At 37.5% G+C, this 16,889-nt stretch overlaps 3 protein-coding genes across 3 annotated transcripts; 2 read left to right on the top strand and 1 right to left on the bottom strand.

The window, feature by feature from the left end:
• Window positions 1-3,290: 3,290 nt before the first annotated feature.
• Window positions 3,291-5,390, top strand: LOC126790148 (uncharacterized GPI-anchored protein At3g06035-like). Its single transcript, XM_050516293.1, has 2 exons — window positions 3,291-3,469; window positions 4,581-5,390. The coding sequence occupies exons 1-2, from the start codon at window positions 3,388-3,390 to the stop codon at window positions 5,120-5,122; spliced, it is 624 nt and encodes a 207-aa protein (XP_050372250.1). The 5' UTR covers window positions 3,291-3,387; the 3' UTR covers window positions 5,123-5,390.
• Window positions 5,391-5,511: 121 nt separating this feature from the next.
• On the bottom strand, window positions 5,512-8,360 carry LOC126790147 (peroxisomal adenine nucleotide carrier 1-like). Its single transcript, XM_050516292.1, has 5 exons — window positions 8,074-8,360; window positions 7,030-7,261; window positions 6,708-6,854; window positions 6,247-6,407; window positions 5,512-6,077 (listed from the first exon to the last, which is right to left on the bottom strand). The coding sequence occupies exons 1-5, from the start codon at window positions 8,214-8,216 to the stop codon at window positions 5,789-5,791; spliced, it is 972 nt and encodes a 323-aa protein (XP_050372249.1). The 5' UTR covers window positions 8,217-8,360; the 3' UTR covers window positions 5,512-5,788.
• Window positions 8,361-9,293: 933 nt separating this feature from the next.
• Window positions 9,294-14,013, top strand: LOC126790220 (mitogen-activated protein kinase kinase kinase NPK1). The gene is made up of 17 exons (XM_050516378.1): window positions 9,294-9,678; window positions 9,765-9,806; window positions 10,066-10,131; window positions 10,213-10,323; window positions 10,406-10,486; window positions 10,621-10,698; window positions 10,787-10,869; window positions 11,365-11,446; window positions 11,544-11,644; window positions 11,796-11,835; window positions 12,066-12,125; window positions 12,212-12,258; window positions 12,342-12,570; window positions 12,674-12,910; window positions 13,034-13,371; window positions 13,472-13,539; window positions 13,641-14,013. The coding sequence occupies exons 1-17, from the start codon at window positions 9,415-9,417 to the stop codon at window positions 13,745-13,747; spliced, it is 2,034 nt and encodes a 677-aa protein (XP_050372335.1). The 5' UTR covers window positions 9,294-9,414; the 3' UTR covers window positions 13,748-14,013.
• Window positions 14,014-16,889: the final 2,876 nt, after the last annotated feature.

The following is a 16,889-nucleotide window of genomic DNA, read 5'->3' as shown; positions in this document are numbered from 1 at the left end:
CTAATTAACGCTTAGGCAGTCGCCCGATTATGCAATATTTCTGTTATGTTTATGTTTTTTAACTTTTTAAGTTTTAAGAACTCATTAACTCATTGTTGTTAAGCATTTTATTCATATTTGAGTAAAAAAAAACTCCTTTTGAACATTCTAAGACCTCTAATATTTTTTAGTGTATATAATTATATGTAATAAATATAAGAAAAAAACCGTCTAGTCCCTGCCTATTCCTCCAACTAGTCCTCTAGGCGCTAGTCCCCGACTTTTCGCCTAACTAGCGCCTGACGCTTTTTAGAACCTTGAAATTAATATCTTCAAGAGCCCTTTTTTTTTAGAAGGAGAAACTTTTTGACACAAACCTATAAACACACTAAAATAACATAAATCAATCATAAATTGGAGAACTAAACAAATAAACTAAGGATATGATGCATAGAAATGATAATACAAGCACATCAGTGCTCCACAACTAGTTTTGTGGTATTTATTGGTTTGTGTCCTGTTGCTTGGCAATCAAAGAAGCAAGGTACATTTTCTAGAAGCTTTACTGAATCTGAATACAGGAGTTTGGCTAACATTGTTGCTGAAGTTAGTTGGATAAGACATTTGTTGTGTGATTTGAAGATTCAGATTCCTAGAGCTCAAGGCCGGCCCTGAGATTTTCGGGGCTCAAAGCGACGAGAAAAATTGGGGCCCCTTGTCAAAAAAAATTTTGAAACAAGAATTTGTTTGAAACAACAAAACATAGCGATAAAACTTTCAATAATAATAAAATGCTACAATGTTTGAAACAAAAATATAAAAGTTACAAATATCAGTATCTTTTACTCAAAAATACTTATGCTCCAATGTCTTAGTCTAAATACCAAAAACACTTATGATGTTGTATATATTAATAAGAAATGCCTACAAAAATGCAGAGCATAACCAAAATTCTTTCAACACATAGAAACATCTTTCATAGGCGTCATGAGGAACTTCATAGCAGATGACTTTTTGAAAACATATTTCCATACACAAATCTTAATAGTGAATAAGTTAGTTTCAAAAGCCACATCAAGTAACTAAACTACACCTACACGTATCATAACTTAAGATCAATTGTAAAAACAAAAAACAAACCCAAAAGATCGCCATATAATAGCCGCACATGATTATGATCCTTTCATATATCTTTATAAACAAAAAGGTTAATCACATGAACCATCCAAATTGCGAAAGATCGAATTTAATAATAGCGATGGTAGCAACGACCTTGCTAATTCTGAGCTCCGAGTGAGTATGATATTGCTTGTAAGTTACAAAACTTGAGAATGTAGCAAGCATGTGTATACTACATGCAAATATATAGATACTGTGAATTCCCAAACCCAATAAAACTTCCAATCAAACAGACGGCATTTCACATTAGATCCATCAACATAAAATTGATCAATCTTTGTCCTTCACTCAACCATGTTTAGCAGAAACTTTCTAATAACACAGCTCTACCCCAATGTAGAATAAGTTTCACCAACTGCTTGGTTTCAATCAAAGAAATGTCAAAGAACCCAATTTGGGAGATTCATATGACCAATCTTATTCTATAGAAACTAAATTGATTTACTCATCTCCGTTTTAACACCAAAATAACAATAAAAAGGCATCAAATTCATCAAGCAACACACCCAAAGCTACTCAAATTGAAACACTTACACTCAATCAAAATCTAATCGCTTTGTTATCTATTAACCTATACAATTCCTAATTTGAAGTAGATGAAGAATTGAGATCAAATTTCATCAACAAAAACAAAATCCCAAACCACACAAAAGCTAATATAACCATAGCAGAAGATGTAGAGGCCCCCATCAATTCATGGCTATGACAACGCGCGAAAAACCATTCAACGATACTTAAAGATGACAAAGATTCAAAGAAGAAGGTGACATGTGATAATAAAAGCCGGATGAGAATTGGAGACATAGAGTTTGCCGGTTGCAGCGGCAATTTGGGAGGAACAAACATCAGCGTAAAGGAAAACACACCGAGGAAAGAGTCGCGCAAAAGATCGAAAGTTAGCGGGTGAAGAACTCAGATTTGTGTCAAAATTTTAGGATGGGGAGCGAAGTAGTGGAGGAATTCAGCCGCATGTCCATCACCACCAACTCTTAATCAATGTAAAACGGATATAAAGGTAAAAACGTAATTTCGTTGTTATGAACAATACCCTCGATGGTGACTAAAATTGGAGGCCCTTAAAATTGGGGGCCCAAAGCTGATGCTTCAATGGCTTTAGCCCAAGGCCGGCCCTGCTAGAGCTCCTCTTCTTAAATGTGACAATTTATCTGCATTGACCCTTGTCTCTAACCATGTCTTTCATTCTAGAATAAAACATTTAAATAACGATTTTCATTTCGTTCGTAAAAGAGTACATAGGAATGATTTGGCCCTTTAGTATGTCTCTACCACAGAGCAAACAGCAAATGTTCTAACCAAAGGCTTAGCTTCTCCAATCTTAAAAACTCACTGTATCAATCTTAGGCTAATGACCTGAGATTGAGGGGGATGATAAGAGTCTTTAGTATTGTTTGTGCTAATTACTTTTGTAATAGATTGAAAGGTTGTACAAATGTGTGATGTACAGCTGTCAGTAGTTAGTTATAAGCTGAATTGAGAGCAGCTCTTGTATATATTGGGTTTGCTACTCTTTTCTTCCCTGTAACGAAATCTGGTATATTGATACAAAGAGCTTTCTCTATTTCTTCTCTCTCAAATTCTCAGCTTCATCTTCGAACCCTAGATTTTTTGAAACCATGACTATCATGGTACCAGAGCTTCCATAGATCCTGGACCTTTCATTTATGGTTCCGCATCTTTCAATTCGCACAAATAACGTGATTCTTGAGCTTGGAGCCATGGTTTCAGAAAATCTAGGGTTCGAAGATGAGCCGAGAATTTGAGTGAGAAGAAATAGATAAAACTCTATGTATTAATCTACCAGATTTCGTTACAGAGAAGAAAAGAATAACAAAATCAATTCAGCCTATAACTAACTACTGACAGCTGTACATCACACATTTGTACAACCTGTTAATCAATTAGCACAAACAATAGAATACCAAAGACTCTTATCACTAACAAGTCGATCAAGAAGTTAAGACAGTAGAAGTCGGTTGTGACTTGTGACCGCGAAAGCTTACCTCAAAACAGTCAAAAGGTTGTCGTGGCCTCGTGGGGTTGAGTTGGGACATCCTCATCAAATAAGGTTCTGTATAAGTGTATATGCTCATTGCTTCTAGCTTCTACTTAAAGCAAAGCACCGTCGACTCTCCAACTTAAAACTGTTTTCTTCTGCGACCCTCTTCACCAAACTGAACCCCCTCTTCTCTTCTGCTTTCTTCACCCGAAATGGCGCTTTCCCCTCGTCTTCTCTTTCCGTTGTTCCTGTCTTGCATTGTTCTCTTGAATCCCCAAGTCAGATGCGATGAAGGTATTGTTGCTCTTCCAGAAATGTCTGTTTGTAAATTTCAGTTTTCTTCGTTGTTTCTTTATATGGGCTCTGATTTGGCGGCAATGGGATTTATGCTACTGATCTAGTTTATGTATTATTAGCATATTTGTTACAGTTGGGGTTCGGGAGATCTTTTAACATTAACCTTTTTGGATTTGTTGCTGAAGAACCAATTTAGAAATGAGATCTTATTACGAGTATAACATTGAATGGATCTAAGCTTGCTGGATCTTGTAGATTGTCAGTTCTTTCCAAATGGGTAATGGGAACTTGTGGTCTTTCACCTGAAAGTTTAAATCTTTGGTGAAACTGCTAGATCACTCTCCAGCATTTTGACATTGGGGTTGATAAAGGCCCATAGTGATCTCTCCGATAAACATAGCCAGTGCATTACCATTTAGAGCACATGTTTTGGCATTAGTTGTTGTGCCGTCATTTTTTATCTGCAAACACTTGATGTTTCTTCACTGGATCATAAGTTAATTTATGCATGTAATTTGTTGATATCGACTGGAAAACTAACTGATGGTCATTAACTGCGACCTAAGATATGATAACTATGGTCGAACAAAGCAGCACGGATGCTGCTTAGTTCAAAGTCTCAATCTTTCTTTCTTGGGGGGGGGGGGGGGGGGGGGGGGTTGGTTCAATGGCTGATTTGCTGTGACTAGTTTGCTCGAAAAAGGCAATGGTCCAGGGATTAGTTTTTGACAATCCTGAGTGAGACATCCGTTTTAATTGGAACGAAACAGAGTATATCTCACTGACACATAGTTGCGTATATTGCTTCTTGGTTTTTCCTAGTGTCACATGAATTTTAGGAAGACCCTTCTTTTGGCTAAATCTATACTGGCCAGCTTTCGTATTGGAAGACAAATGGATCGAAATAGGGCAACCACTGCTTTTAAGCCTAATACAAAACATTTTGTAGGTCAAGGCTTCACTTCAAAGCCCCTACTGAACAACCTAAGCAAAACGCAAGTTAAATTGATCTGTTGACATGTGATTGTATAGTGGAACTGTTGATTCTTGGAAATGTCATTGGTTATTTGACTTTACATCTTAATGATAAAACTTCTATTTTTTCCAGGTGATGAGGAAGATAATCTTCTTCAAGGTATCAACAGCTATAGGTCTACTGCTTTGAACTTACCAGCCCTTACAAAGAATGACAATGCTGAGTGCCTAGCAGATGAGGTAGCTGACCAATTTAAAAAGCAACCATGTACAAACACCACAGGTTCCTTCACAGTACCAGGCACTGAAACTCAGTTTGCCAACTTTCCAGACCTTTTAGCCAAATGTCATCTGAATGTCTCAAACACAAGGGATGGAGTAATAATGCCTGCTTGCATTCCAAATCTGGATGCTACTCTTGTCCTTAACAACTTCACAAAATCTCAGTACTCATCGAGTCTTAATCAGACAAATTTTACAGGAATTGGGATTGGTTCTGAAGATAACTGGATTGTTGTTATTTTGACCACGAGCACACCTGAGGGAAGCTATGTCCCTGCGCAAAGCATTGACGGTGCTGGAGCTAGTACTGGTACCAGTTCAGTTTCCAAGTCCAAAATCAGCTTGATTCAATACTTGCTGTGTTTGCTGATGGGATTTGTGTTCCAGTTGTAAACAAGAGCTTCGTCATGCCATATTTCAGCTTTTCCGACTTGGTGAGAACAATCAATTTCCAATGGGAGCTGCCTTCCATGATGGAATTTGATTTCTTACTTGCGTAACTTGATGTCCTCTGTTGTAGCTGATAGTATAATGTTGAAGAGTTGTGTGAACCATCACTATTGTTAACCGTTTTTCTTCCAAGATTTTGTAATATGATCGAGGATAAATTTAAAAGAGGCTGGATTCGCGTTATTGAATAATATCTGCACTGCTTCTCTTATACCTGAATGTTGAAAAATGAGGCTGATATCATCATTCATTACTATCAATATGTTCTGAATATAGGAGATGAACCCATCTTTTGGCATGATCAGAAGGTTATAACTTACAAGGCACCCCCATAGTCCTTAAGGCTTCCATTGCATCAGTTCCCTTTGCTGTAACAATATACATGACTAGACAGGTTTATGCTTCAGCTGAATAAATTTTTTAACTTTCCAGCTTCCTTTCGACAATCTAAGTTGATAGATACTAACAATTACAAAGTACACGTGAAGAAAAACTTCGTCTCTAATACATAGTTTCCTTGTGATCAGTCTCCAATACACTTTTTATGTATCGATTGAATCATGAACGAATCATATGGAGCATCTTTAATAAGCGGACTTCATCGCTACATCAAGCATTCTTTAATCTGCTTGGCTTGAGAAAGAGAAATTTCTTTAGTGCAATCAATAGGACCCAGGTTGTCTTTGTGATCTTCTCCTTGATCATCAATAGGAGTGCGGAGCTTAGAACAGTTTTTAGTATCTGAGCCTGTAAACCTTTGAAGAAACCCAGTGGCCCCTCTTTTCTCCAAATGGCATGAAATGCATCTGAAATTGTCTTTTTCGTTTTATAAGACCTTTCATGGACTTCATCGTTACTTTCTTCATCTTCATCTGCTGCTTGAATCATCACCTTGCACCTGTGTAAGTCATGATCCAATTTCACTGTTGAAGTAATACCAAAAAGGATAGAGAATGTGCAGCATGCGGCATCGATTTTAAAGATATGGTTTTCTTTATCTTGAAAGACTAATGATAGATTTATGCTGCATAAAGAAGATTGAGACTTTGAAAGAAACGACTATCCACCTGATGGCTGGGTATGTCAAGCAAGATGCGATACACTTTGAGACTGCACCCAATGTGAAAGCAGAAAAAGCAGAAAGAGCTTCTGGAGATGACTCTGTACCGGTTCTGTTGCTCAGCCGCGCAACCAATAGCTTCTGTTTCAGCTGGTCAAATACCGTATACTGCACAGCGAAGAAGACTGGGACTGTAATCTAAGATGGTATTTCTTTCAACCTAAACATCATAACATTGACTATTGAGCAGACATTTGTGATAAAAGATGGAAACAATATTTCAACCTCTTCAAGCAAACCACCCAAAAAAAAAAACATCTTCAAGGAATGAAACCTCTAATAGAAATTAGATCATCAAAACCTCATTTATCTTAAATCACAACAGATGCAAGTGGATAATATTGTGAGGCACAGAGGTTAGCTGCAAGACAAAAGAAAACATGTAACCAAGACTGCACACTCAAGTACCTGGATCGATGGGTTAGAAGTCAAAAGAAGTGATATGCCAAGACCATCAAATGCCTCAATCCAAGTTCCCTCTGAAAGGGTCTTCCAGAGCCCTTTGGATTTACCAAATTCACTCGTTTGCATCCTTGATGATGCTGTATCCAAGGGCTGTAAAAAGAAATGTGAATGTTGTAAGGACTAAATTTGGTTGCTGAAAACCATATATCATGAATAAGATAGAAATTGGATACCATGTGAGCTTCAAGGGGAAGATCTATTTGACTTTACATGGCTTAGGAGTAATAGGAATTGAAACTGAAAGTGAAGATGTACGATGACTCACCTGTGTCACTATGACTGTACAAGCCCCAGCAGCGGCTGCAACTAGCAAGTTTGCTTTTGTTCCCATAGTTTTGTTTCCACTTTTCTTCAAGTACAACCTCTTGAAGAAACTGTACCCATAGAAATATATGAATTGTAAAATAAAGGACTGCAGGTTCTTTGTCCCAAGGCCCTGGTATAATGAAAGCACCTGACGAGTCGAAATTGCTTCCCAGAAAACATCAGAAATGTTTCTGAAAATTCAACAAACTAAAATTTAGAACAGACAAAGAATAGGAAAGGAAATCATGCCCTATGGATCACTAGGGAAGGCAGTAATCACAATAAGACTCTTCAAGCCAAGATAATCTGGATACGAATTCCTCCTAAGCAACAGAATTCGCTCCTAAATATGTTGAAAGAATTTGAGGGTATCATCATACTACGAATAAGAAACTACTGAATCCCAGAATAAACAAGCACAGATTTTTTCAGCAATATAATTGATTCAAACAACAGAGTATCACACTAGCAAGTGTTATTATCAAGATGGATCTCACATAAATCATTGAGAAACACAGAAACAGGAGGACATTGCATGATCATACACTACAATCTATACAGAACTTGACCAGTATCCAATTTTTAAATGCTAAACACTCTACAACATAAACAATTCTAGTACACTACACCAAGTCAATAGCCAAAACCTGAAAATGCCAGTCCACATGACAAATTACATTTTACATCCCCACTGACATTCGCAATGTGGGCAACACGAAAGCTCCCTTCATACAAGCAAGTAGTGCCAAATTCAGCTACAAAAATTGATCAGTACGCCTTAAATCTAGAATATGATCAGTACCTGCTTACTAGCAGGCTAGCAGCTGAACACTGTACAACAAAATCAACTCTAGTAGCCGAAAGCCAAAACCTTTGAAAATTCGGGTCTACATGAAAAATTACAACTAACATTCCCACTAAAATTCACAATATGCGGAGGCTATTAGCGCGATCATTTGGTACACGAAGTAAAACCAAGCATAGGTTGAGAAAACCAACGAACCTGTACTTCTGCTGATTCTGAGCTCGGACTTCAGCTTGGTATTTGGTCTTGCAAGTATCAAGCGGGTACAAGATGGTGGTGCTGACCAGAGCCCCAATGGCCCCTGAAGTTGCCTCCGCAACTGATTCAAGATCAAACCCCATCAGCTTTTGTTACCTCTTGTTTGTCAAATGATATGGAAAGAATTGAGTTTTAAGAAGTGGGGGGAGGACATGTGAATGGTGTGTTCCGTGGTGGTGGTAGTGCATGTAATTGTAAAGTGGGGAGATGAAAGTGACGGGGAGGGGGGAGGAGGGAGGAAGCCAATTGGGATGAGTAGCAGAAGCAACAGTGTTGTTGGTGTATCTTCTTGGGAATCGGAAACGTGAATACTCTGCTCTCTTCTTCTCTATCATCTGTCCCATGCCTTTTTGTAATCGGGCGGGTGCCCGACAGCTTGTTGGATTTACCATTCTGGTGAGAATAAAGATTTTTTACTATGTAAAAACTAAATTCATGGCCAGCCTAAATTCCCAATACCATTGGGTCTCTTCTTCATAGAGGATGGTGACTTGGTCGATTAGAAAACAAACACAGTGAGACGTAGTTTTAATACAAAAATAGCCGAAGTGAGTTCGATTTCGCAAAGCTATCCAACTTGACTAAATGATGAAATGGTTGGGCCATATTTGATACCAAGTGATGAGCATCTTGACTGGTCATCAAATTTGAACAATTTTGAGGAGATATTTGACTAAATTGTCTGTCATAATATTACACTACAATACATATTTTTACTATACTTCTCTTATTTGTTGATATTCATCTATACTCTTAAAACCTAAACTCGTTTCGTCAACCAAATAGCTTGTGAAATAATACATATGCTCTTTCACCATATACTTATCTAAATTTTTGCTAAATGAGTAAAGAATAAAAAGATAAATAGCAAAATTAGAACATAAAAAAAAATAGAAAAATTATCTCATATTTTATAGAAAAGTTATAAGTCATTAAGTAAAATGTGGGAGGTTATTCACACCCATAAAATGTGTTGATGTGCTGATTTTATAGTAGTAAGAGATAGATGACCATTTTCACCTCAACTTTGCCTTAAAACGGTTGCATATTTCAAAATCCAACAAAACGACACGGCGTATAAGAAGCTCATCATTTTAATTGATTTATTAATGTAATTATTATTTTGAACACAGATCTCCCAAGCCCCTTTTCCCTCCTTTCAAAAATCTCCACTTCCACTTTCATATGAATCCTTCCCAACCCTAACCCCCCTCTCCCCTACGCCCCCACCGCCGCGCCGGAAAACCAAGCCCCAGTCGGAAATCAAATCAACCGTCACCGATGCAAGGCCTCGTCGGCTTAGTCCGCGAGTCCCTTGACTTCCACACCAGCGGCCTCGTCGACAAGATCGGCTCCAGCATCAGGAAATCACGAATCGGACTCTTCGCCAAGCCTCATACGGCGCGTGCGCTTCCGCCGCCGGTCTCGGTGGACGACGCGCCGCCGATTCGGTGGCGCAAGGGGGAGCTGATTGGGTCCGGTGCCTTCGGGCGCGTCTATATGGGGATGAATCTCGATTCCGGAGAGCTAATCGCCGTTAAACAGGTACTGTTTGCTACAATTGAGTTTGATTTCTCTTTAATTTTTTGGTGTGTTGATAGTTTGGGATTGGATTTGGTTGATTTTGACAGGTTTCGATTGCGGCGAGTAGTGCTTCAAGGGAGAAAACACAGGCATGTTAATGATTCTGCAATATTAGGAGTTCTTAGTTTCTTGTTTATAGTACTTTGATCTCTTGTTTAGCATTTGTATGCCGAAAAAGTTTCGATTTTGGTTCAATGAGATTAGGGTTTTTTGATGATAGTGTTGTTTATGATTAGTTTAGCTGCAATCTGATCTTATTATTGGGAAAGAAAATTATGTTACTTTAACAAGAACTTTAGTTTGATACTAAGTGACTGCTGTTATGTTTTCCTGATGTAATGGATTCAGGCTCATATTCGGGAGCTGGAGGAGGAAGTTAGGCTTCTCAAGAATCTTTCACACCCTAACATTGTTGTGAGTATGATTTTCCTTCTTTTGTTGGTGGATGGTGATGGTGGTATATTACTATCTTACAGTTTAGGTACTGTTTGTTAGAGGTACTTGGGGACCGCTAGAGAAGTCGATTCGTTGAATATTCTATTGGAATTTGTGCCTGGCGGATCTATATCATCTCTGTTGGGGAAGTTTGGGTCCTTTCCCGAGTCTGTAAGTGATTACTAATTCTTAAATTATTGAGTTCTGGTGTTAGGGGGTATAATTTGAATTGTGAATGTGTTCACCTTGATAGGTTATAAGAATGTACACGAAGCAATTGTTATTGGGCCTTGAATACCTACACAAGAATGGAATTATGCATAGGGACATCAAGGTACATCCCCAGTACTGTTTAATGCTTTACTGAGTAGAATCTCATCTCTCTCTCTCTCTCTCTCTCTCTCTCTCTCTCTCACACACACACACACACATATATATATAGTTTACTGACGGACATGTTTCTTATAGGGTGCAAACATCCTTGTTGATAATAAAGGATGCATTAAACTTGCAGACTTTGGTGCATCCAAGAAAGTTGTTGAACTGGTAATGACCTTTACTCTCTTGTGTTGATGAGGAACTTTAACATTTGTTTTTTCATCTCACAGTTAGCAATTGTATTTTGATGATACAGGCCACTATAAATGGTGCCAAGTCAATGAAGGGTACCCCATATTGGATGGCCCCTGAAGTTATTCTCCAGACTGGCCATAGCTTGTAAGAACAATCACTGCTCTTCATATTGAGTGATAACGTCCAGAATTTCAAATTTAAGTAGAATGATTTTTTGTGATATCTGTATTGGTGAAACAGTTGGTTTGCATCAACCCTTTTGTAAATTTCTGCACGTCCATGCTTTGAGTCAAGTTTTTTAAAAAAAGGATTGACCTCTTTCAGCGGCAACTCTCATGGCAGTGGTTCTTGTTTGGGTTCTGCTAATGCATGAACTAAATTTAACCGATATAATTTTTTGTTAATCATATTGAGACCTTTCAGTTGAGAACCCTACAATCTTTGGCATATTTCTCATCCTTATTTACACAAGACTTGTTTTTATTAATCAAGGGAAAAGAATATTATATATAGTTAGAAGCATGGCTCATGCATTGAATGACAAGGCTCATTTTTCTTAATTAAGGGAAAAAGAAGTTTAGATTCTTCTACACTTTATTTCTTATATTTGTCCTCATATGTTTGAAAAATGCTTGCTAGCTCTGCTGACGTATGGAGTGTTGGATGTACTGTAATTGAGATGGCTACTGGAAAGCCTCCATGGAGCCAACAGTATCAGGAGGTACGTTTTCTGCCTTTTCAACTATTGATAATGGTGTCTAGATTACTTGATTTTTTTTCATATATATGCAGACTAAAATGAGGGTCTTCCTTTTCAGGTCGCTGCTCTCTTCCATATTGGAACAACAAAATCTCATCCACCCATTCCTGAGCATCTCTCTGCTGAGGCAAAGGATTTTTTGTTGAAATGTTTAGAGAAGTACACTCACGATTCCTATTCCCAGTTTCCCACCTTCTGTTCATTTTCCAATGCCAACAATTCTTTCTAAATTTGATAGCGTATGCAGAATTTAATTTTTGTAAACATTTCAATCTGTTTCTAACTTATTTACTCCATAATGTGGTGGCAGGGAGCCTGATTTCAGGTCATCTGCATCAGAATTGCTGCAGGTAATTTGAAAGGCAGAGCTTGTTGCTTGCATATTGTTTATACAGGAAACCGGGAAATACATACAGTATATGCAAATGTGTTATGATAGAGTTTTCAAATCTAAATTATAATTCACTTGGTCTATTCGAGGACAAAAAAAAAGAGGCAAAAGCAATTTAGTTTGGTTAACAGCACGTGTTAAAGTTCTCTTCTTCTTTTGGCTCATGAGGGTATTTTTGATCATGTGCAGCACCCATTTGTCACTGGGAATTATCAGGAACCTCGTTCAGTGTTACGCACTTCGGTTATGGTCTATATAATTGCTTACTGTTATTGGCTCAACTAGTTACTGTTAACTGTTTGTTCAATTATAATTATAAAAAGTGGCTTTTACAGGAATCTGGAAACCAGATGGCAACTACTGGAACCAATCTTAGGAACTCGTAAGTATAAACAACATTGGTTGTGTAATTTTAACTGTTTCTGGGTGATAATCTTGACACCTGAAACTTTATCAATGCTTCAGCATGAACGTTTCGATCAGAAGGTCAACCTGCGCAGGTTTGAAGGATATTTGTGACATGGGTACTGTAAGGTGCTCAACTGTGTACCCCAACAATATTTCAGGAGGGAGCTCCTGCTGGGGAGGAAATAATACTGATGATGACATGTGTCAGCTTGATGATTCTGATGATATAATGCTTGGTTCATTTGCAAAATTCAATTCTGTGATGGCATCTGGGGGATTAAACAAGGTAGCAAGCTGTTTTCTGTTCTTATAGATTCATCTTGCATTTTTAATGAATTTCAACTATGAAGATTGACTTGCCTTTTATTTATTTATTTATTTTGAACTAGAGTTTCAATCCCATGTGTGAACCAACCGATGACTGGCAATGTAAGTTTGATGAGAGTCTGGAATTGGGGAAAAGTGGAATGGACTTGCTCCCTTGTCAAACAATACATGAGGCTCCTAACAGCGCTGGAGCATCTCATAAGGTGGAGAATGAATTCACATTTCCTTGTGGTCCATCAGTAGCTGAGGATGATGAGGAAGTCACAGAAACAAAAATAAGAGCCTTCCTGGATGAAAAGGTACTTCTTGTGTCCGCAAAGATGTTTTCTTTGTAATGGTAAAATGATTTCAACAAATCTATGTTTTCTGATAGCTTGTAGTGGAAGAGTCTGATTCTTTAAACTCATCCTTGAAATTATCAGGCATTAGATTTGAAGAAGCTGCAGACACCTTTATTTGAAGAATTCCTTAGTACTGTCAATGCAGCTGGTACTCCAGGTGCAATTGGTAATGCAAATTCTGATCATGCTTCAAATATTCTGCACTTACCTCCTAAAAGCAAGTCACCCAGTAGGGCACCTAGTAGAAGATTTTCTTCGATAGTTGGATCTATCAATGGTTCACGCTTCGGGAAACACACCTTAAATGTATCAAATGCAAGTGGTGTGCATAATCATATATTACAGGAAATTCAGCCGCCTCAGCCTAGTGAACGGAAAGGGTCTATTGCTGATGCTCAGAAAGAATCATTTAACGCAAGGTTTGTCTGTGGAGTTTGGTGTATTTTTTTTTATTTTTTATTTTTTGGCTTATGTTCTGCACCATCCTGCTAGTTTTGATTGGGATGATTATAATTTCAGTGCAAGTTTCTCCGAGTTGCAAAGGAGGTGGAAAAAGGAGCTTGATGAAGAATTAGAGAGGACACGAGGCAAGTCGTATGAAATATCTCTTTGGCATAACTAACATTCGTCTCTTCTAATAACAACTGTCATTGTCTTAATAACATTTGGGGCAAACTACATGATGCAGAGATGAAACGCAAGGCTGGTTTAGGAATGAATACATCACCATCGCCGAACAGCCGAATTAATAGTCGACAACGAGAGCAGCAATGGGGTGTTTTCTCCCCAAAATGAAGTGTATGTATGTACCTCACTTGTATCTATTTTACCATTATAGAAATAAGTTATTTTCCACTGGGAGTGTTCAATATTGATGCACTTGGCTGTGAGGATGTTGTTCTGTATCATCACCGCAGCTCAGCAAGTGTCACATAGCATGTGATATTGTATAATTTTTTTTCTATATTTATGTACTTTATTGCGGGATATGAGACATGAACTTCCTTAGGTTTCATGGTAATTATATATAAATATCACAGTAATGCTTCAGATAACAGTTTTGGTAAACAATCTTGTATTCCAGGAGTGAACTTACTTCCATTTTCAAGTGCTTATGAGTATCTTGTGGTGCATTCATGATTTAGAAATCTTCTTTCTCTGACCCAACTTAGTGCTCATGGTTATGCCCAACATAGAAGTAGCACTGCTGATCACAATATTACTTGCAAAGTCCTGATGAATTAAAACTATCAATGCCATTAGTGAATCTTGTCAAGCAAGACTTCAGGATCTCAGTTGGGAGTAAGAATTGTATGAGAAAATATGAACATTGCCAATTAATATACGGTATAAGAATTTGATTCGATATATAATAAAACACTAATAATACTTGTATATTACTTATTAACTTAGGTGCGCGCTTGTTAGAAGCGCTATCAAAGGTTTATAGTTCACTGACTTCACTCCATAGACCTCCATTTGTTTGTTTGAAGGGGACGAAATGTTTATTTGCTTGGCAAATTACCAAATGATTTTGTTTTTCATGTTTTTAGAAACAAAAAAAAGCATAGGCTAAACGAACAAGACCTGATGAGAATCTTGTTAGATGTTTTCAGGAAGACATGAAAGTCGTTCTTATCAAATCATGAATCTTTTTGAACGCTCAGTTATTCGGTGAAGAAACATGGCGTCGGGGAAAAACTACTAATGTGGGTGATGGAGAAACATGAACGCTCCTGACTTGTACCCTAATGTTTCCCAACCAACCACCACACAGATCACAGAAAATCTCTTGACACTTCCTTTTGTTCCCTGCACGTTATATGATCTATGAGAAAATTTACCAACTTAGGTAGTGAGTCAAAAAACGAAAGCTTAAAGTCGACATTTCTCTCAAATCTTTTGAATATTGCAGGGGAGAAAGTTGAGTTTCTGGTGCTTGAAAAGAAATCTTGGTGGCATTCAAAAGCATAATTCTTCAATTAGGTGCTGCATTTTGCGGCATGAAAAGATGTTTGTCTCTGATGAGGTGTTCCTCAATCTCTTCATTTCCTTTTCCTGTATGAAAAGAATTATAACTCACTGACTCCAAAAAATTACCCAGACAAATTACGGAGATTTCATCATGTGAAAATAAACCAAAATCTTCGAGTGATTTCATTACTTTCTTATATCCAGAAAGAGAGAAGCCTTAGCTCTCTTTGGAGAAATTTTTTGTTAATGATTGATTCTTTTATACCTGTCATGAACTCATTGGAACACGAACTTGTCATCTTTGCAAGTGCTGCACCTAAATCACAGAATCAATGGAGTACAGTCTGGTTTAGGTTTATCTGCTTCAAAGCAAACTGGACCGTTTGAATTTTTTTCCTTCTTTACTTCCACTTTCAGCTACAAATGGCTATGAATAATACTGATTCGTCATCAATCAAAATATATGGTGGACCATCTCTCTTTTATTCTTAAGAATATTTAAAGATTCCCAGGGACATACCCCAACGTTATAGGTGAGGTGATGTAGGTAAGAGACAATGATCCCCAAACCAGGGGTTTTGAAGTGGCTCAAGTTCACACAAATTCCCTTAGCGAAACCACAAGTACTATACGAATTTGAGGCTTGAAATTTCGAGGTTTGAGCTTGACCCGTGCGGAAGGATAACACGCACCAAACAAATAGAGTTATAGACTATAGATTTTGACAATGAGGTTGGGAATGATGTTGTTCTTTGTGTGTGTACTTGGGTCAGAATCAGCCTGCTGCATACAATATATGTGACAAGTTTTCTTGGTGAAACTGTTGATGATGCTTCGTGCTTATCCAATTGTGCGTGGAAAGGAATAAAGGAAAAAGAAATTTCAGGTAGAGTTCAACAGTAATATGAAAATGGTTTCTGTGGTCTAAATTTGCATGGCTCATGCACTAGAATTGTTTATTATGACTTATGACCAAGCAAGACTGTGTTATCCATAAGCAATTAGTTAAGACTTGATTGTCAAATTCGGGGGTTTGAAGGAGTAGGATGATCTCAGGGCTTTTTGTACCCAATTATGCTTCCTTTTGTTGGTGACGCCATGGCTGGTTGGACCCAATGAGCAAATGAGACTCCTTTTCCTAACCCTACTACTATCTTTCATGAAATAGAGGTCCCATTTTGAGATTCAATCTTTTAGGATGGTTGTGACTGTATATTTTTCATGTATATCCAACTAGAAAGAAGTTTATTTCGGGTTCGTATCTCAGTTTTTGAAAAACATCGGTTGAAGACAAGGATGAAAAATTGAAATTTTCGCCGAAAATTTCGTCTTCTTCACACCAAATTAATCTCGTCCGAACTTTTCGATATTTCATGATATTTCCCAATATTTTCAATAAATGTAAATTTTATGTACAATTTAATATAATTTTATATATAATTTAATTTAATTTCACTATCGATATTTTCTGATATTTCTAATAAATTTAATTTTTTGTATCTTTTAATATAGTTTTCTATATAATTCAATTTCAACAGCGTACTAGAAGGATGGTGTGTTTGGTTTCGTATGGGTCCATGTGTTTGAACATTTAGTTAGTTGTTTATGAACATGTTGATCGTATTAGTACGTGATGAGATTTCTAGGTTGAGGTTTACGTATTTTATATTATTTTGATTCACCTTATTCCTCTCGATAAAACCCTATCAACTCGGCTATTTCATGGGAATTTACGAGGTATAGGCACTCATATCAACTCGGCTATTTTATTGGAATCAACGAGGTATAGGCACCTTAGCCCTTGGCTAATTTCATTAGAGATGATACTTTTGTGATGGTTTGATATTATGTCCGGGAGGGTGGTTGTATATTTGTTTACGAGTGAGACTTGGGGTTATGTGATGGGACCTGTGTCAGATGCTTTGAGTTGAGTGTATGAAACCGGAAGATATAAGATGAACCG

The sequence above is a fragment of the Argentina anserina genome, chromosome 4, assembly GCF_933775445.1.
Source record: "Argentina anserina chromosome 4, drPotAnse1.1, whole genome shotgun sequence".
Classification (NCBI taxonomy): Eukaryota; Viridiplantae; Streptophyta; class Magnoliopsida; order Rosales; family Rosaceae; genus Argentina; species Argentina anserina.
Note: the sequence above shows the minus strand (reverse complement) of the source record. Positions and strands in the feature narration are given on the sequence as shown.

What these genes read in the sequence shown, in the direction of transcription:
- LOC126790148 (XM_050516293.1), top strand. Translation starts at nt 3,388, where the DNA reads ATGGCGCTTTCCCCTCGTCTTCTCTTTCCGTTGTTCCTGTCTTGCATT. An exon ending in CCAAGTCAGATGCGATGAAG is followed by an intron (nt 3,470 to 4,580) that starts GTATTGTTGCTC and finishes TATTTTTTCCAG; the next exon opens with GTGATGAGGAAGATAATCTT.
- LOC126790147 (XM_050516292.1), bottom strand. Translation starts at nt 8,216, where the DNA reads ATGGGGTTTGATCTTGAATCAGTTGCGGAGGCAACTTCAGGGGCCATT. An exon ending in CAGAATCAGCAGAAGTACAG is followed by an intron (nt 7,262 to 8,073) that starts GTTCGTTGGTTT and finishes TTGAATTTTCAG; the next exon opens with AAACATTTCTGATGTTTTCT. An exon ending in CTTCTAACCCATCGATCCAG is followed by an intron (nt 6,408 to 6,707) that starts GTACTTGAGTGT and finishes TTCGCTGTGCAG; the next exon opens with TATACGGTATTTGACCAGCT.
- LOC126790220 (XM_050516378.1), top strand. Translation starts at nt 9,415, where the DNA reads ATGCAAGGCCTCGTCGGCTTAGTCCGCGAGTCCCTTGACTTCCACACC. An exon ending in CTTCAAGGGAGAAAACACAG is followed by an intron (nt 9,807 to 10,065) that starts GCATGTTAATGA and finishes TAATGGATTCAG; the next exon opens with GCTCATATTCGGGAGCTGGA. An exon ending in CTGCATCAGAATTGCTGCAG is followed by an intron (nt 11,836 to 12,065) that starts GTAATTTGAAAG and finishes GATCATGTGCAG; the next exon opens with CACCCATTTGTCACTGGGAA.